Genomic DNA, 21,558 nt, shown 5'->3' with positions numbered 1-21,558 from the left:
TCACATGGCCTTTCAATGCTTCAGTGCAGTGGAAGAGCAGTTTGCGGCAGGGGAGCGAGGGGGACATTGTCAATGATGGTTTATGTACACCCCATTGGCATCATTGAGATGCTGCATCCGCTAGTGCCAGAGATTACTTTAGTTTTACTTATGAACTCAACAATGGCTCAGGTAGCACATGAGATAATTAGTGACATTAAGCTGAATTTTAATAACATTTTATGGAAATTCACTCACAACTAGTTGAAAAATGATAGGTGAGAGTAACCAAGAAAATTTTCCTTTGATATCTAATGTTTTCTAAGTGTAGAAAATTTGTGAAGTTATAGTAAGTGTCATCTGATGCAGGATTAAAATCTAAAAGGAGAATTACCTTTTTCCCAGAAGCTGATAATTCACAAGGAGGGATAGGACTTTTCAGCCAACACGCGAACGTAATGAACAGTAACCAATGAAGTCATTCTGACTAAACAAATCCTGTTGCCTCATACAAGAGGTCTTGGTACAGACATTAGAATCAATATGTCTCAAAGGCATCCTCAGCAGATTTTATTCCTATGTTCTCCTTCTATTATGATACCTTATGAGGAACTTGAAAAGACAAAATGTACGTGAAATTAAAGTGGTTTGAAACAATTATTAAAAAATGAAAGAAGAAGTAGGCTTGTATTTTGAAATTAGTTTTATACTTAGCCTGTGGAAGGAGTGAATATTTATGCAAAAGACTTTTTTTTCATAGCTACATAAATAGAATCATAGAATAATTTAAGCTGAAAAGGACCTCTGGATGTCATCAAGTCCCCACACGCCCCACCAAGAAGGCTATGATGAGAAATAATATGACTTAAAACACACACTATTTTACAGGCTTACTCTTAACATGCTTAGCTTTCAAAGATGAATTATTACAGGCAAGGGGAAAAAATACCATTTAATAGTAATTTAAGAATCTAGGACAATTCTATTCATTTCAAAACAATTTCTTTATGATTCAATTATCTTCTCATTTCCACTCCATACAGCTTGCTCTCAGCAAAGACAGCTGTTAAATTACTTTTTAAAGAGTTATTATTGTTCTTAAAATCACTTCTTAATGTCTCCAGAAAAAGTTAAGGAGATGATTAAACACATGCAACCAATGCAGAGCAGTTTTTACAGACATACTGAGCATATGCAACGGTAAGATCAACAGGAAATCGTATGGTTCTTGAAGCATTCTTGGAAAAGGGGGAGAGAGTTTGCCTGATTTGAAAGATACAGCTAGACAACATTCTGAAAGAAATGAACAATTTATTTTCACTGTTGTTTTGTGGCTGAATTGTTCGCCTTGAACTATTTGAAATATCGTAATGAGGAACATTACTAAAATCTTTCACATTTAAAGAAATGGATTTGTTTGTTATAGTCAAACAGCTAAGTTAGCCCAATATATACCAATTTAGTTTAGCTCCTTTCATTCTGCTAGAATAAAATAATGATACTACATTTAAAGAATAACTATATCAGGTGAAAAGATAAAGAATATGGCTTGTGTATAGCATACCTGTAGGTATGCAGGCTAAATGAATACAAAAATGCAGCTGAAGTACTGTTGGGATTCACCAAAAGAACTTAAGGTAAGTGTAGGAAATAAACCTAAAAATTAATCTCTAACACAAAGCTATAACAAAATTTCTTCCTCTGTAAAATCAGACTCCATCTCAGTGACTCTACCATCAGATGATACGCTCACACGAGAACTTCCCACACAGCTCTGACAGAAAACCTTCTCCCAGTCCACCCCCTTCCCTCCTTTTCTAAGCAAATCCTTAATAGTCAAAACTCAATTGGAAGCTAATTAAAATAGATAGAACAAAAACTTAGAGCCTGGCTCTTTGCAACAATTCTGCCTGTCCAATAATTATTAGCATAAAACATCTTTCACTTCATTCGAGTAACTGTTTCCATTTCCATACCATAAGTCAGGATATTTCACTAAAAGTCTGTCCACTGCTCACAGGTAACAAGGATAACTAAAAGTATTTAAAAGAACACCCTACCTTATAGCCATTACTTCATTTGAGGTTGAAACACATGATATGGTATCTAAGTGACTATAGTTTAAAAATGTTTTGTCAGGAAATCGGCACTGTATTCTCATGCTGTGTTCTACAGCTGCACGAGGCTGCCTTATTTAGAAATGTAACAGCCCATGAAGAGTACATGATTAAAAGTTTGCTTCATTGTTTTCTCAGCTAAAACCCATTTAGGCTAAACAAACATATTTATTGGAAAAGAAAGCAATGTCTGATACCTGGTTCTTTCTTCAGTTGAAAGTCTTTGGACAAGAATCTAAATATCTTACCTGTATATTAACATTTGATTTAATCAAATTCAAGCTTTCTCAGCCAGCTTCTAACTTTTAAAATGTATGAATTTATGACTAGTTGTATTAGGATCTGAAAATCAATATCTGTGGGTTATGTCTCAGATTTGTTTCTTGCTTCTTATATAAACTCAGAGAAATCACTTAGCCTCTTGGTATCACGATTTACACATGTTAAAGATAGCATTTTCCTAGGGACACAATAAGAACAGATCAGTGTTTTCAAACATCAGAATTTGCCTGCAAACTGCTACTAAAATGCAAAGTGGAATGCATGTACATTATGGCTGATGCATTATACTATATAGTTGCACAGTTTATCTTCTCATGGTAATAATAACACAAAAAAAATCAAAGTCCATGACTTTAACTAGAAGTTTCCTGTTACAATAAGCAGTAGAGACTACCACTATATTTACAATAAAATGTTTTAAACAGCAAACAAAAGGAATACATTTGAAAAAGTGGACAGCCACTGTCACCATTTGCTATGCTTCAGTTTACCTGAAATTAGAAGTCAAGAGGAAGGGAGGCATTCTTGCAAGAAATGAGCATTTTCAAAGCCTGCTCATTTTAATAGAAGTTGAGAAAATGAAGAACCTTTTGAACTGGGCAAATATACCTTGATTTAAATGGAAATTGTGAGCAAACCACTAAGAAATCCTAGGAGTTGGAGAAAAGCTATTTTAAGCTATTACATATGGTTTGCGTTGCTAGGGAAACTGCTTTTACAGTGTTCATTTAGCACAGATGCTCAGGAAAGCTCTGTGTCTCCATGTCATACCATTTCAGAATGCTTCAGAATGTGAGGAAACAGAGATGCACATATACACACATGCAGACATAAATATCTCTGTAATTTTACCTTAGTCAAGTTCTGTGTATTTGGCGGAAGTTAGATCTTTCCATTTCTGCCATGACCATGGTGATAAATCAAAAGCTTTGTAATTTAAACCCTCTGTTTCCAGCCTGAGGATAGTTGTTCAAATATTACCTTCAGTTTTGATCCATTTGTGTTCATGTTTTAGATAATCGTCTATTTAGAGCAAAAGATTTGCCTTTGCCATATATGTAGTGAAAATGCAGGGGGAAAGACCAGCTCTGGTGACACCATTTCTGGCCCACCCTTTTGACCCTAGGGCAGATGTGACTTGCCAAAACGTATCATATAACCTGCTCCATGCAGGCTTTACTGCCACAGTGCTCTGCGTTCTCCCTTTATGTCTTCAGTGCCCAGGTAGGTGACAGCCTGGAAGGCGGCTGCAGTCTGCCGTGCTCAGAGACGTACCTGCCTCTCTGCTGGGTGGGCACGAAAGCCCAAACCCTGAGCACGCCACTGAGCACGAAAACGTGTGCTGCCTTTTCTTTTCTTTGTCGGAGAGCAACAGCTCTATAAATTTAGAAAACATAGGATTTGAATTATTGAGAAAGAATTACTTTTTCAAAATTTGCTATATATCAGTCTCTTAGATTTAAGAGATCTTGTTTATAATTTGGGAATGGCATATTATTACTGTATGCCATTATCCACACTTGGTGCACTTTCGGATCCCGCTACAAAGTGAATGCATTCTCACTGTCTATCCAAGTAAGGTACTCCAAAATTGCATTAAAACAATTCATGAATTCAGGTATGTGAATTGTAAGCTCTGTGCACGATGGACCTGCAAACACATGCGAAATCACATTTTGGGGACATGTCTACCTGCAGTCACATAATAGGTATATAACCAGTCTTACCGACTATGCTGCAAGCTCAGGAACCAGCTTTTGAGGTTTTATTATTGGACCATATGGTAATCCAGGAACCAGTATTTTGAGTACTAAACTTCTAAGGCCTTGAAGTTTTACTTACGATTTAACAATGATTTGTAGTTTGAACCCTCCTCAACAAAATAATAATAAAAAAGAAACAGAAAAAGTTTTTTTAAGAAAACATATTTTAGAAAGCTAAAAATTAAGCCCATCTATGGATGTAATGTTGAAGGCACCCCATAATGTGCTATTAAGGGCACTTGACTTTCATTTACTCAATAAACCCAAAAGATACTTGCTAATGAAAAAGAGAATAAAGACATACTCTGAACAAAAAATTTGGTGTTCTACAGTTTGAAATTGTGTTTATAATGGATATATACTGATCTAACCAAACATTAATAACTGTAGAACCCGAACTTGCCACTATTGCCTATTTGTAAACTATACTGTTACTCACATATCAGAGGGTAATGTAAGAAAAAGAAAGAGAGAGTAGGTTAGAGATTTGTAGGGTCTTTGCACTACCACAATAGGTTTAGACTAGGTAGGAAAGAGGCAGAAATTTGCTACAAAGTAATTTAATTGGAGTAATGAAAACGATCAGTTATTTTGGACATCACAACTACAGCTTTCTGCAGAAAGTTCTCTATTTTGTCCAATACACTGGAGCATTTTGTGCTTTTCTGGGTCATGAAGTATAATTCAAAACATATGTAAACACTGAACTATGACTATATCAAGAGTTTTAAACCAAACATACATAAATATCTTTTAGAACAATGCTTTGTAAAAAGCATTTAAAGGTTAAAATGCTTGTTCTGAGTCATGATTTTCATGACTGTCTCACAGAGGATATTCACAGAAGATTGCCTCCAGTCTATCTGGCTGGTCATTCAGTTTACAGAAAGCTACATGTAAAGCCAGAAATTCCCTCCTATGCCATTACTTCCCCCACGCCCCCCCGCACCCCACATGCTAGTACAGTGGCTTCAGATGGACTTTTGCTCTTTCTGTCTGAGATGCTTGACCTAGTAAAATCATCCAGCAGTACAGCCAACTCAGTGTCTTGATATATCTTGTCATAGCGGATTTACAAGCAGCGTAAGAGAGCTTACTGGGAAGTTACAGCATTATGATCATGCAGGAGCCAGACTGTTCAATCAGAACACGATGAAGCAGTGAGAAAAGCACAAAAAGGAACAAGGTTGTAAGTCAGGACTAATTTTTTGTCTTAGTTTGTTTTTTTCATTCACTTAAAGGATCCTAAATTCATCCATAAAAGAAATTTAGAGTGGCTTGGTGTTACAAGATGCCAATAAAATTGCTCAGCATGAAGCTCCCATGGGATGCCACAAACCAGTAGAGCTCATATGTGCCTCTTACTTCCTCGTTTAGTAAGTAGCTCAGTTACTAGTTAGCTGTTTAAAGTTTCCTTACACTTTTTCACTTAGTGTTACAGTGAATTTGAACTTGAACTTAACACAGTTAGTAAAAGAACAAAGTCAGGACTGGAGGGACAGTTTGGTCTGTTCAGTGGAGCAATAAAGCTCTGATACGTTTACTAGCAAGCTACTGAGCTTTAATTCTTCATCTGGAATTATTTCCTTATATATTTTAAACACTATATCAGGTTGATAGCTCATCTTTGAATTTTCACAAGTTGTTTTCTTTTAAGTCTCTACAGTTTCTAAAACATCCTTTGTTGTTCCCCATATGTCAAGCCATTAAGTGAAAAGGCTGTTATTTCACTTTTACTGGCTAATGCTGTGACATTTCATAAATCAATTGATGGTAAAACCCACAATTTTTTACCTTTTCTAATAAGTAGCTTTCAGTCATAACCATATTTTAAAATAATTTTGGAGAATAACATAGCTGAAATGTGAAATTTCTGATTTCTAGACTCCTAACTTTCTCATCTGTTACTTTTTTATTCTATAAACTGTTTCTGAGGTCTTTTCAGTTTTCCTATACCCCAAATACTCTCTCTCAAATGCAAAACCAATTGCTAACATAGATTATTTGGAGGAAAGACTTGTAATATATTAAGGTGATCTGTACACTCCTGGCAAGATAGAAAGGTAAGACCCCAGTAGTAACACAAATATAGTTTCAGCTTTGCCTGTTCTATTTAATACATCAAATTTCACATTGAATTTGGAGGGAACATCATTTTTATCAATAAAGAGGTGTTCAGCAGACAGTGTCTAGCAAAAGGTGAGCGGGAAAGGCTGACCTACCCTTGAAGTATTTGATTAGCTCTCATTTGATCCTCTCACTGGTGGAAATACAGTCAGTAGGAACACAATAGAATGTGTGTTATGGTACTGCACAAAGATTAAACAACTAATAGCAGTTTTCTACAGGCATAAGAGAAAAGTGTGTGAGAAACTGAGCAACTTCCCAAAAGAGAAGCTAGATCATAATAATTACCAGAGAGGGGAGCATCAATGCTTTCACAACAACCTTAAAACATTTGGATGGTAACAGATAAGTGTTTACATTAATCTACTTAAAGCCTTTTTACTCTCCAATTCAAAGCCTCATTAAGTATATTATTACTTCTTTCCAGTTTTTTAAATTACCAGGAGTCATAGGCTCATAAGATCACAGGATAATTTGGGTTGGAAGGGATCTGAGGAGGTCTCTAGCCCCATCCCTGCTCAAAGCAGGGTGAGCTGTGAGATCAGCCCAGGTTGTTCTGTGTTTATCCAGTCTGGTCTTGAAAACCTCTAAGGATGGAGACTACATAACCTGGTGAACAGTCTTAAGGCATATCTTGTAGCATATTTTACCTGAAACAATACAGATTGCAAGCAACCTAAATAATCAATTCCTTCTTCAGGAGGCAGAAAACAAATCTAAGGAAAGATTTGTTTTTTCTGTCAAAATTAGATATGATAGCATATTATCACATACTTCGTTTAGTTATTGTTATATTACAACCTCAGCAAAAGTTGTAATACATATTTTATTGAATAAATGTGATAAAATTGCTCTGTTATTTTTTGTAAGATCACATTATAATGTTATTTTGCCTCCCTCCAGCCTAGAATGGTGAATAGTACAGGCACTCCAGGAAAAAATCTGTCATAATACTATAAGCAATACTTTTCGCAGTTCCTATCAGTTCCACTTTTACTTGTCAGCCTTTTTTAATTTTTCTTTTGATTTCATATACTACTTTTATTTAGGTTTCATGTTTTTATTCCAATTCAATTACAGCAAACTGATGTTGACACAGACCCTGGCTTGTTGGAGCAGTCAGTTATCACTATTATCTGCCAGGATAAATGCCAAGTCATAACGGCATCAAGAGTACAGGTTTTCTCAAGACATGTTGTCAGAAATAGTGTTAAATACACTTGATACTGTCAAATAAAAGTAGACCTAATACCCTATCTGTAAAGGTTGTACAATTCTCTTTCTATCTTACAAAGATGCTAGGGACTCCTGCCTAGAGGTTTCCTCAATAAGCAATTATTGTAAGTTGCTGTCTCAAACCCCTACTTTTCTGAGCAAGCATACTAGATGTTCAGTGGACATTAATTTCTGACATTAGAAAAAATGCATTTAATAATGAATACTAAGATATTTCTCAGATATTAAACAAGTGAAAGTCAGTGACCAAGGCTAAGAGCAGGAGGTAAAGCACAATAGTCTACATAACTTGTAACATTAACAATTCCTTCCAGTATATGTAGAAGGGTATTCAGAGTATGCTGGTTTTATTGTACTGACTTGAAAGAAAATCCACTCAATTGAGCCAGATATGAATACAGCAGGTTAAGTTATTTTAATACCTTTCTAGACCTAGGTTTGAGCTATGTTTTCTGACACAGAAAACCAGAAGATAACAACTAGCTGGAGAATACTTTGTTATCAGGATATCTGTACCTATGAACACATAGAAATACTTGGCTATAACAGAGGGAAACACTCTCAGGGTATAATTACACAATTAAGAAATGGGGGGAATTAGCCACAGATAAAATTATGTAGCTAGCAAAACCTTATAGAATAGAAAACTTCAGTCTCTCTCTCAAGTGTGCTTTCTACCTGAGAGGCTGACCATACCTTTATATACATTGTCTCTCACTCTTTTCTAATAAATCTGTAATTATGACAGGGCACGCTGGCTATATAAGTTAAAAATCACACATTTTTTTTTTCCATTGCAGTAGTGTTTAGCCTTGAATGAGGTATCCAGCAGATCAGCTGAATCAGGTGAGGAGATATTTTGGAAGAAACCTGTAGATTTTTACATGACTGGGGAAGTATCATGTATAGTGAAATGAAATTTAAAGCGGTGCCTTCAGCTGAAGTGGGGATTATCACGTTTTCCCATTTAAGTGAAACACAAGTCTTGTTATTGCTTAGTTAAAATCTAAACAGATAAAAGTAGAAAAGAAAAAGATGCAAAAAATGAACTGGTCATGGCAAGCTCAAGAATAGAGTCCTTTTGCATTTGATGAAGTACAAAAAAAGAAGGGAGAAGCATGTGTTAATGTGTTATGGTAGTGGTCTGAGTTTTCATAAATCAAGACATCTTAAATCTCACAGCAGTATCCATATCTGATTAGCTGCAAAGCTCAAAATGATAGGGGCAAAGATAGTTGCTATTGAGACTGTTACACTCTGGCTTTTCAAAATTGTGTTCACTGGAGATGGAACCACTTCACATTCATTTTTTTTCTTATACTTGTATCTCCCAATATCTGTTTTGTTCCACTTTTGCCAACAACAGTGAAAGGGGATAGCATAAAGCAGGTCTTCTTCCCCACAATCTCTCCCATCAGGAGTTTTTCTGAAAGGTGCTTAATGACATAAGAAACATGGACTTAATTAGTTTCATCTGGCAATAGTTATGGTTGGATTTAAAACATTTTTTTTTGCAGTCGGCTTGTATTTTGTTTTGTATGTCTTCTAAATAAAAATGCCACAAGGTCATGTCCAGCATTTAGTCATTACTTTTCATTTTGTACATTTTGACAGCTTGAGATAGTGCCATATCATGCCTTCTGGTCACATCATTTTTTGTTCTTTAGAAGAGGCCATTAAGTTATCTAACAATATTATCAACTAGCTACAACAAAGTTGAGCAAGAAGTAGTCAGCCGCACTGAACTTCTCCTTCATGACTTTTAATTTCCCTCCAACATAATTGTGTAATAGAAGCATTAGATTAGACATCGTGCATTGCAGTGATGACTGCAGAATGCTTCTTGTACAGTTGGAGTCTGTGTTAATTAAGAAAATGAAGTATTCCTCATAGTTTAGATTATATCACATCTTGCATTGTAAATGTCAATGTACAATGACTTAGTATTGATTTTCTCATTTGTCTTAGGAAAAAATGAATGTTAATTAAAATATAATGTTGTTTAAAAATGAGTTATACAGCAATATCCACCATGCCAGACATGCAATATTACCATGCAGGGAAATACTTCCTTCTGCAAGAAATGGCTAAATCAGCACATTAATGGTTAAACATGCTGGTTCAGAGAAAAGGATAGCCTTTTTATAAGGTTGCTATAATAAATTATAGCTACAGGTCCTAATCATCACTAGTGTAAACAACATCATGGCTAGTGTCTTCGGTTTCTATGAAGTTGCTGCTTCCTACATCAGCATTTAACCTAGTATTTTCTAATCAAACTTTTAAGTTAGTTCAAAAACATCTATGGATATGAGTGTATGGAAATTGATTTTATTACTGATGAACCATAGTTACAGAGCAAGATTCAATTTTCATAATTCCTTATCCTTATATGGCATTTGCTTAACCTTGTGTAGTTATCAAGGTAGTTATAAAGGAACGACATGCAGACTTTACATCTGATCAATTCTAAACTAATTTTCAGCAGTTGTAATCTCAACATACCTACTTTGAAACTTTCTGTCTATGAATAGTAAGATGATAGCTTTTATATACATGCAAACAAAAAGTAAAAAGTAAACTCAAGCATTGTTTATGATTTGAGAAAAAAAGGCACGTGGGTGTTTGAGATAAGTAGCCCCCACTACATTTGGCATTATCAGAACAAAGGTGAATTTTAAGATGGTAATATACATACTCCTGTCTTTTTACCTGAAATGTTTCACTTAGTTATTATTCTCTATTACATAATGTAAATGAATACAGTGTTAATTCTCCTGGAGTATAATGTTCTTGAATGGTGATTTAGGATGGCATTATTTTAAATTATTTCTCTGAGACACTCACTTCATCATTGAATATAGACATATATCCATTATAATAAAACACTCATGGACGTACAGGCAGTTTGCTCTCCAGACTGATTAGATATTGCTAGAGATCCAAGTTTTGAGAAAGTATCTCACGCTATGGAAAGAAGTGTTAAGTCATGTCATTATAAAGTTTATAGTAAAATTTCACATTCAGATTAGTCTGAATCAGGAAGGGAATCATTATTTAAATTGAAAACTCCTACTATATTACAAATTTTAACACTGGCAGGTCACTGTGATAAAGTCCCTAGTTATACTGAGTAACCCAATGGCCATCATATTTCAGAAGAAAGTTTTGCTCATTTTTGCTCCTACAGTCCTTTTAGTGAATTAAACAACTTAAACTGGCTCACTATAAACCTCTTTGTTCAGCCTATGAATATTGCACTTTGGGCAGCTACCTCAGAGCTGGGGATCTTGCTCCCGGTGGAGCTGCACGACAACCCCAAGGCCTTTTGGGAAGGCAGTGTGGGGCGCTGCACGCAAAGCCCCCGAGGCCGATAAGACTTGCTCCACAGCCTTTCCCAACCTATCCTTCTGACTTATGAGAAGTGAAGGCCAGCTGACTCCTAATTTTAATGTCACTTGAAATTTGTGAATGGATCTGCAATAAATTGCTGAGCAATTTTCAAAACTCAGCCCCAGAACTCAGCAACAAAATCCCATAGATGGTGACTCTTGAATAGGCATTTATGTAACAGTGAAATTTTAAAATGTTTGTCTTCAGCAGATAAACAAAAACAATTCGCGTAGTACTATAGTGAGACCAAAGAAGATCTGGACCAGATCTTACTGTGCTTTTACACAGTAATAGATTACAGAAACTACTTTCTATGTGCATAGGAATATCCCATTTCTTAACTATCTGTATAAAGCAAATTGCGAGCATGGAACTCTACTGTAGACACAAGATGCCAATAAAGGAATGCATGAAGCTTTCAACAAACTGTTTTCCCAGTAGCAAAAGATCAACAACTGAGGGAGTACAGATGCTAATAAGAACAATCTGCACTGCAGTGAGCCTGAAAAATAATTTTAAATTAACCTCCTCTGTTAAAAAAATAAATACGCAATTTCCAAAGGAAAACAGCTTCCTGGGGACAGTGTTTGGCTCTACCCCTCTCTGTAACATGAAATCATGATGTGGCCACAGCTGACATAAAGCATAAAGGGCTGTACGGTGCCCCGGGGCTCTGTGGTTTGGTTGCAGCCTCTATTTTCCAGTGGAATTACCCCTCCAAATACATGCTTTCTATTCATAGGAGAATTCAAAATATCATAACCCAAATTCATCCTGATATGAATCATAATGGCATTCATCTGTATATTATCATGTCTGGGGGGGAAGAACAAAACTCAAAACAGCTATAGTACTTTCAGTGATACGTTGAAGCTCCTGTGTTTAATGATATGCACACTTATACTTGTAATCCCAAATGGAGAGTTATTTTAACTAATGCCAACTGAGAAAAGTGGCAGGTTTATGCTAACACTAGCAATAAAAAATCATTAAACCAGGCAGTTTCAAGAGCTCCAAGTTCTAAAGGAATTGTCAGTATGAACTTTCAATTTAGATAGGTTAGAAGTCAGCAGTCTCTCCATTAACTTAAATAATTATATATTTCAATTGCTTATTTCTTTGCTACATCTTTTTCTGTCATTGTTACTACCTCATGTTAATGTTACTACCTCAGCAGTCATCAACATATAATACAATTTTCCATACTCTTTTGGATCCAAGTTTTTTACCCATACCCTAAAAACTTCAACAAAGTCTTTAACTGTTATATTTACAAAGAATAAATAATAAAAAGGGCAATCACCCTAGAAAATTAAAGGCTGAGGTTGGGACAGTTACTGATGTGGTATATTTATATCAGCAAGCAGTCAGTACGTGTGCATCGACTTTATCATTATTTTACCTTTGTTCAGAAATGGCTTCCTAACTGAAATATTTTTCTTATTTCTCAGCCAACTGATGTGGTTTATCTCTAACAGTTGCTACGGTCCTATGATTTTGTGTTGAAAACCAGCATCTCTCAATCTCCAACCCCCCGACACTGCCCAACAGACAGAGGGTCAGGGCTCAAACAGCTGCATAAGAGAGAGTCTGCCCATGGGGGGGTTGACTGCAGTTTTCTTGAATAAGCAGAAACAAATGAAAGAAAGAAAAATGATGAGTTGCATTGTAAATATTGCTGCACAAACAAACCAAATTGATGAAGTTGCAGTTTTGTCTCAAGCCTTGTCGCTGCTAAAGCACACACAGTGCACCACAGAGCTGAAGTCACATTGGTGCTTTCAGCTATGATAAAGTCCTTAGGATGCCTGATGTCTCTAACTGGTATCCAGTTTGCTGCTGATGGCTGGTATGATTTACAGTGCGGAGGTAAGGTGATCCAAAATCAAAGTCTGTGAGTGACACTTATAACTGAACTGTTACTTGATTAAACTGAATTTCACAAATATTATAGCAGGTTAAATAGGTACATTCGACAAATATCCAAAAGAGAAGTAGTCACCATAACAATATAAATAACAGCCTTATCAAGAACAACAAAATTAAAATACTGCTTTTCATCACCTGGTTTTCATGCAGTATCATGCTTCTAAGCTTCCTTATCAGGTTTACTTTCTGGTTTTTGGCCATAGACACACTTAATGAGGCCCTTTAAGAACATACTGAGTTTTAAAAAGGACATGGCAAATAAACGGCATTTATGTTTTATCATGTTCCAATTAAATAATGAGGAAAATTGAATTTATCCTTTATATACTGATTAATGAAGAGTGCCGTGCTGATTAATGAAGAGTACTTTATAAAGACAGAAAATTAATTTTAACATAATTTAGAAATTTAAAGAATTGTAGGCCTGGAATGAATCACAAAACTCATCACATCAATTGTCCCAACCAAAGAAAGTGTGAAATTTTACCTCCACAACATCATCTTTGAGTCACAGCTTGTTTGGGGTCCAGTATAATCTAGCTGTTACCTCAACTGTCATTTCTTAGCCTGTGCTTCATTCAGGTAATTACTCATACACAAGTGTGAGCAGGTCTTTGAAAAGTAAAAATTTGCCTAAAGTTCAATGACAAGGACAAAGGTGGCTCTCTGAATTTAAACTCTATTCCCAAAAAGTTTGTGACTTGCTATCATATATTGATGTAACAATTAAACCCCGCTTCTATCAGAGGCTTATCTGTAATAAAAATATGGAGCAGCATCAGAGGCAGATTTTGCCTGGAATGCATTCCGAACATCTTCTGCCTTTGTAAGTGAATCCCTGCTACATTTCAAGTGTAGCTATACCAGTTATTCATATCTCTTGTATTTGTTACACTTAAAACATGTCATCCTAGCTCAATTTTGAAAATGTCATGTGAAATAGTGTCAGAAGTCATCCAAAAGTCAAGATGACTTCTGACAACTAATGTTTTTCTCCCAGTAAGCTTTGTTATCTTGTCAAAAAAAAAAAAAAAAAAGTTGTTATGACATGATTTGTTCTGAACAGCCATGCTGGCTGGTATTTATCTCCTTGTTATCATCAAGACGCTTAATGCTTTTTGATTATTTCTTCAATTTTTCAGTTTATATTGTCTGCTTCAAAATTTCATGTTTCTTCTTTTTAAAAATGGTACCATATTTTCACTATCTTTCACAAATCCTTACAGAAAAACTCTGAAATTATTTCACTTGGCTCTCTACCTAAGATTAAATTCATGGAGCTCAGCTACTTTGGAATCATTTAAATATAGATTTATCTCTGCTCTCTCTAGGCTAATCCATGTTCTTAAGCCATTATTACTAATGCTAATGGTGTTAGCACAACTCAGCATCCTAGCGAACACTAACCCAAAGATGACTTCAAGCAATTTGGGTTTCTGATTCTTCATAACAGTTCATTGATAATTTTGGAAGTAGTAGAAAACTAATTCCTTGGTCATTATAGGGCTAATGCACTTTTGAAAACTTCTATTATTCAATATTCAGATTTTGTTTGTCCAAACTTGTACACATTTTATAGATGACAAATATTTCTCCACCTTCTACATTCTTCCTTTCTGAGTAGGTTCACATGAACCTTGACTTCTCTTAATGTGCTGTTCTCGACACATTAACCCATACCACATAGAACAAGATATGACAGGTAGACATATTCATACCAGCACATTTACAGCGAGCTTGCCTATCTCTGTATTACAGTCCAAAGCATCCCCTATTATAATTCAACATAAAAGCATCAGACTCAAGGATATTTTCACTGACTTCCTTTAAGATACTTTAATCTCTGTCTTCTTTAGTTTGCTGATCCCCAGTACTATATTCTGAAGGTCAATATTTGAGTTCTCCGCAGTGACAGTCATACACTAAGGAAAGTATAGAAATATTTTATCTTATATATCTTATATATAGATATATTATATAAGATATAAATATTTACCTTTGAATTTAATTTTTCCCTTCCATAATATACTATAGCTACCATTTTTAATCAGCTGCTGAAGATAAACTAGCAATTATAATAATAACATTATTAAAGTTAATGGAGCACTTTTTTTGCTTCCAGTATTTTTCAGTCTTGGAAGACCTCTGTCTTTGAAATAATTAATTATGTTAGTGGTATTTCTGCTGTAGTTAAAGGTCACTCTACAAAACATGTGAAAAAAGTACCCAGGACCGAAGGAAATTATTAGACCTTAAGTCCCTTTGTAAATATTTGCAGCTTACAAAATTTGCTCTACCCACAAATACATACACACTATGGGAAATTATTTATTTCGGGAAACTAGTACTATGCATTTGCAATAGAGATCGTTGAGTATTATTTATTTGATTTCTGCAAACATCAAGGGTAGGTGCAGTGTAATACATACTTAAATACAGTACTTAGAGTGGATATAATGAATCTGAAAAATATTTTTGAAAAAATAATTTTCTGAAATATGTTAAACAAAGCTTAAGAGGTAAATAGCAAAAGAAGGATGTTACAGAGTATGAATTTGGCATAAAGTAGCTGATGCAAAACTAATGAGCATATAATCCAATTTTGCAGCTTCTTCATTTTCAATGAAGCATTGAAGGAAAACAAATAAAAAAGTATAGTCATTAAACTCACTGAGACAAATTAATTTTTGTAAGCTGTAAAGTACAAAGGATACACATTATAGGTGAACTTGATTTGCCCCTTTTTCTTTAAAAAAAAATAAAATGCATTTGAAATTGTAATAAAGAGTTTCAAAAGAAAGCTAGACAGTTTATTGCACTATATGGTATATCTTAATGTGTTTGCAATTAGTAGTATAATCTGAGATTGCCCAGACACACACACACGTGCACATACAGTGCACACGCGCAGTGCATCCAAGGATTTCAGATGCATCAGGTCTGCTGTTTTTCGGGTGACACATACATACACCTCAGGGCTGACATCATACCTCAGTTATACCAGAAAAAAACGTGTCTCTGCAGACTGTAAATGATCTTACAGATCCAGCGAGTCTGGCAGGGCCAGGCCTGAGAGAATATGTTGAACTCTGGTGCATCTGAAAGACATCAAATACACTGGGGATCTGAGGGGGTTTGACATACCAGTGCCCAAAAGGTGCCATATTCCAAATGGGCTGTGGGATGTCTATAAATGCAGTACAGAAATCCAGAAAACTTCGTATTGGTAGATTTTCAGATAGAAGAAAGAGATATGTCTGGAAAAACCCGGCCACACAATAGCCATACCAACCGAGATTTTGTTCTATACCATTCTGAAAAGCTCTGTTGTACAGTAACTTTCTTGTATTGCAGAGGGGACAGAAAACTCTACCGTGCCTCAATTCAATATTACTTTATAATTTGATTTCTAATTATTTCCCTTGAATTCTGATTAGCTATTTAATGAGGTATGATCTTTGAAAATGTATGATCTACCTTATCTCTACTTTCTGATAATATTACTGATTCAACCTGATATACCCATTTTTTATTTCTGTATTTTCTGAACTAGATGTTCAGTTGTGAACATAATCCAATATTCTGCTAAATTTAATACGTAAATTTCATGAAGAGATTTTATCTCTACTAATAATTTATGAATATGTATTAACAGTATCAAAGACAATCAGTAAATTTAATCAAGCAGCTACCATTATTTCCTAGCTGGGCTTGGAAATTTAAGAAGTAGGTGCTTTACATTTTAATAATATATGATATTAAACTGAGAAAACATTTTTCAAAAAAAAATTTAATTAAAATAGTGGTGAAGATATGTGATATACATGTATATCAACAAATGCATTACTATTTTACTAAAAACAGATGAATATAAAAATAAATATTTTTCTAAGAAAATATCAAAAAGGTGTTTCAATCTGCAACATAATCCATATTAAAAGGCAGTAACGAATGATGTCTTAAAAAACAGTGTGGGTATTTATAAGTGGGACAGCTAACAGAATTCTGGAGTGGGAGGAATATATTTATAACGTGCATTTCCATGAAAAGGCAGAGAAATTAGTTTGTCTTTATTATTTGCATTCAGATTCTAAAGGCTATATAATGTACTGATTTCATCAGCTTTGAGTTTGGTAATTTGTCTAGAATTATATGGTCCTTGTCAAATTGTCTTCTGATTCATTCCTATTTAGTAATGTAATTTAATGTGTAGAGTATGAAGAGAAACAGAAATACGACCTAAAGACACGTGATATCCAAAATTCCATACCACAAGATATTTTAGCTATTAGTATCACAGGAAAATAGGTTTGGTTTTTACGTATTCTGTTTGTGAATTATCAGGAGGCTGCATTTATCCCATCAATGCTCAGCAAACAGTGCATCATTGACACAAAACTGCTAGGAACTGGAAAACTCCATAGCACCACCTACTACAGGTAACTGTAGTAAACTACAGTTTATGTGCAGCCTTATAAATGAAAACTTGCAGATACCAAACAGAAAAAAAATGGAAGAAAGCATAGTAAGACCAGGATCGTAAGAGCTTTGTTATTTTAAACATTTCTGTACTGCCATTTGAACAAAAATTACAGGAAGAACGTAATCAGCATTTATAATGCTACACTCATCACGCTGCCTCTTTCCCTTGCAGGCTGTCAACGACCAGCAGCTCACTGTTTGGAATGAACACCAATGGCTCAGATGAGTATTTCCAGTCTACAAACCACGCAGAGCAAACTTTCCGCAAAATGGAAAATTATCTGCAGCAGAAGCAGCTGTGTGATGTTCTTCTTATAGTTGGAGACCAAAAGATTCCAGCTCACAGGTACATTTCCCAGTACTGTTTACATGGCTTCAAAGCCTGAAATTTCTGAATGCTAGGTCAATTTATGCCTACCCTGTTTAATTATGAATGCACGGTTACTGTAATTAGGGCATCAACTAGCAATGGAATAAAATGATGTGATCAATGTTTCATATTCGTTATTTCAAATAGAATGAAATTCAAATATGAACCATTGATATTGTCCATCGTCCCTTCTTGCTGCTGTCAAACTGTAGCAAGATCAGTGAAGAAAATCTGCCCAAACAAGAACTATGGGAGAAATTTAGATTACTAATTACCCTTTTAACTTTATTGCTCACTGCTATAAGATTTGAATCCTATGCTAAAGATAATGTTTCTATTCCACATGCAATTTATTATATAATAATAATGGATTTTATGCTTGCTATTGAGATTATGAAGTAATCTGCAGTCCTAAAATGCTTTTATTTTCAAGGTTGGTTCTCAGTGCAGTGTCTGATTATTTTGCTGCAATGTTTACTAATGATGTGCGTGAAGCAAAACAAGAGGAGATCAAGATGGAGGGCGTAGACCCTGATGCGCTGAAAGCTTTGGTGCGCTATGCCTACACAGGTAATTCTTCCTCCATTACCCACATCATTGTTGTAAAGGAAGATAAAATCTATTCAATGCATACATAATTGTCGCTTTTTCCATTTCATACTAGTACATAAGTACATGCCCACATGATTTAAAACTTTCTCTAGAGAGGATGAATAAATGTTAGTGTTTTATATAATAACTTATTCTAGAAGATATGCAGAAAATTTAACACATATATTCATATTAGACATCTGTCTCTAACTGGATACAAATTATTTCAAGAATTTTAAAGAGAGAAGAACATATTTTGCCTGTTGCCCACCTCATGCAGTGACACAGAAGAGTGTACTATGAGCCTTCCTCTCATGGGTAGCTATAGAACTAGTCTGCCTGGGTGGCAGTTATTTGGCTCACTCAACGTTCTTGAGTAGGAATAACTGGAGGAAAACAGGAATACGATCACACCCACAAGCAGAGCAACTTTTACTACAAGAAAGTGCCATCACATTCTGAAAAAGGTTTACTTATGTTCTCTTGAAAAATTAAAGAGATTTTTATCTTAATGAAATTAAATATTTTATTTTAATACCAGAATGCTGTATATATGTTTTTTCCCTAATTCCTTTTCTCCCATTTTCAACACTTACTCCTGTACTGCTGAATCTGAAACGGTTGAACCAAATAGCCAAAAAGACCAAGTCAGAGAACTGTGAAACCCCTTTCATCTGCTCTATAGTGAACAGTGGAAAATGCTGTAGAACATGACCACTATGTTAGTATATATTACAATTAGAAATATCCAGATCATTCAAACCTATGCAGATTCTGGAAGTCTGCATATTCTGGTATTTGGCAAGTCTCTCTATGCAGATGACAACCACTCCAGCCAGAAAGGTAAAAGGGAAACCTGTGCAGTTCTGTGGCAAAAAAAATGCCCAAGTCTCAAAAGGAGAAAATTATCCCCCTAGGAAGTTACAATATTTAACTGACCAGAATAACAACTTTATGAATTTATGAACATTTACTCCTAAACTGATCGATCCCCTCAGCCAACTGCTATTATCAATAACATTCACTAGATCGTTGTCATCTGATGTCCCGAACAGGACATTGCTTGCTTGTTTGCTTTTGAATGAAAGAATACCATTTCAATACTAAGATGGGGAGGTTGGAAGCTGTATCACAGGTATCTACTGATATTTTTACAGTACTTTAAAAGGGCTTAAAATAATTAAAAAAACCCAACAAACACAAAGTAAAACAAAGACCCCCATTATATTCACCATATTGGCATTAGCATAAACGTTAAAAACAGGAGACTTCTTCACTTGCTAGGTAAGGCACTTCATAAATCTGGACTGTTGCATAAAGAGAGAAGTCTTGAGAAGGTTAAGCAATCTGCAAACCAGATCAGAAATGTAAGTTTCTATACACAAAATAGACCCTGTTTGTGAGTACAACCAAGGGGATAAATACAGGGGACGAGAGGGAATGCTTCATAACAGCTATAATGCAGTGATATTGTGGCACTGAATTAGCATACATTACCCAAGGAAATAGATTAGTACAAGCACAAAGAAGCTGGGCAGTGGGCTGCTTATTATCCACATGTATCTCAAAATCATCCCACTTGATTAAATTTCATTTCTCTCAGTTTACTTAATGCAAAACCATATGAAAGAACATATATAAGACTCCAAAAGCAAATGCCAGACTATGAACTAGTGTAAGTTTGCTTCTGAAATCAGGATTGACCCTTTGCTTTGAGGCATTATATTGCAGTCTTTATTTACAAGAACATGTACCAGTTTTGCTATATACATTCAGTAACTATTCTGAGTTGTATAGTAAGAATCAAACCCAAACATTGCCCTTATTCTGCATCCTGCCAGCCCTTCCTCATTTCTTGCAGAAGTTGGAAGGTCTATTTAAGTTACAAAGCAAGGGACATTGGAAAGAGATGGGGTTGTGCTAAGGTAAGACTGCTGAAGACTGCTATGGAAAACTGAATTTTCCTACTGTCTCTGCCATAGGTTTTCATGCGATAATAACCAAGCCTCTAAACTGAGTGCTACTTTTTTCCTAGGTAATGAAATATAAATGTGACTTTCAGAGACGAAAGCTATAACTTTCGGAATTGTTTACATGTTCTCCTGAAATAAATCAGAAGTGAACTTTGGACAAGAAACCTCTTACAGTTCTACTCTGATGATAATTTTGATTGTAATCTCTCAATACCACCCTTCTCCATGTGTCAAATGGAGATTGTGTGTATCATCCTTTCACAGAAGAAGTTGGAAAAGAAATTACTGTTTCTGAGGCAATTGGATGTTGTAATGATAAATGGAAAACGCAGTCATAAAAAACTCCCTACAGTTTCAGAATAGGATTTTAGTGCTGTGTGTCAGCTACGGAATTGAGCCGTCCACTGAACAACAAGAGTGGAAGATCTTATTAAATTAACATCTTTCAGTCTATCTATGAACATAACGGAATTGCCACGTCATGTAATAATTTCCTTAAAAATTTAAATGCAGAAGTAGATGATGGAAGAAATCAGGTTTCCTGCACACACTGCTGGCATTTCCTAGCTTTCGATACTGAAGTTCTTGTGTACAATATAAACTTATGATATATATATTTTTATGAATTAATACATGAATTTTAGGAAAGGTTTTTCTCTAATCACACCTTGCTTTTTATTTTACTTTTTTTTCAGGCAAAATCAGATCTAATACTGTTAAAGCTTCAATAAAAATGTTCCAATCATTGTATTCAAAATCTACCAAATCCTTTAAGTCTGTTAAAACATATGTTTAAAGAATCCTTCAGCAAGAAAGGACAATGAATTTGTGAATCACAGGACACTACTTTTCAAAGTTTTTCAGAGGAGGAGAAAAACTGGGGAGTGGGAAGCTTTCAAATAATAAAAATACAAAGAAAATGACTGAAAACTTTTTTGTTCCCCTATATGCAAACTGCACAGGTATTCTAGAATTAAAGGAAGACACTATAGAAAGCTTGCTAGCTGCAGCTTGTCTTCTCCAGCTATCCCAGGTTATTGAGGTATGCTGCAACTTCCTCATGAAGCAGCTCCATCCTTCCAACTGCCTGGGGATTCGCTCTTTCGGAGATGCTCAGGGCTGCACAGAGCTCCTGAAGGTGGCACATACATACACTATGGTAAGATGAACAATCTAACTGCTTTGCAATTATAATATTAACAGTAAGTGTGAATACTCTCTTGGAAAACATATGGGCTTTGGTGAAGCAGAGCCAGCTGAGCAGGGCTCAGGGCTGCTGCTCTCTCCAGGACTGATGCCGTGGCTCTGCCCTTCCT

The 21,558-nt window shown here is 35.3% G+C and overlaps 1 protein-coding gene across 1 annotated transcript in view; it reads left to right on the top strand.

Moving 5' to 3' along the window:
* The window catches only part of KLHL4 (kelch like family member 4), a 45,922-nt gene that overhangs the window by 7,566 nt on the left and 16,798 nt on the right, over window positions 1-21,558 (top strand). Inside the window, exons 2-4 of the mRNA XM_069811519.1 lie at window positions 17,481-17,654; window positions 18,112-18,248; window positions 21,205-21,401. Of these exons, the coding sequence (XP_069667620.1) occupies window positions 17,481-17,654; window positions 18,112-18,248; window positions 21,205-21,401 (508 nt within the window). The remainder of the gene's footprint in view (window positions 1-17,480; window positions 17,655-18,111; window positions 18,249-21,204; window positions 21,402-21,558) is intronic.

This window comes from Haliaeetus albicilla, chromosome 23 (genome assembly GCF_947461875.1).
Source record: "Haliaeetus albicilla chromosome 23, bHalAlb1.1, whole genome shotgun sequence".
NCBI classification, from domain to species: domain Eukaryota; kingdom Metazoa; phylum Chordata; class Aves; order Accipitriformes; family Accipitridae; genus Haliaeetus; species Haliaeetus albicilla.
The sequence above is the reverse complement of the archived record's forward strand: the minus strand, read 5'-3'. Positions and strand labels throughout refer to the sequence as shown.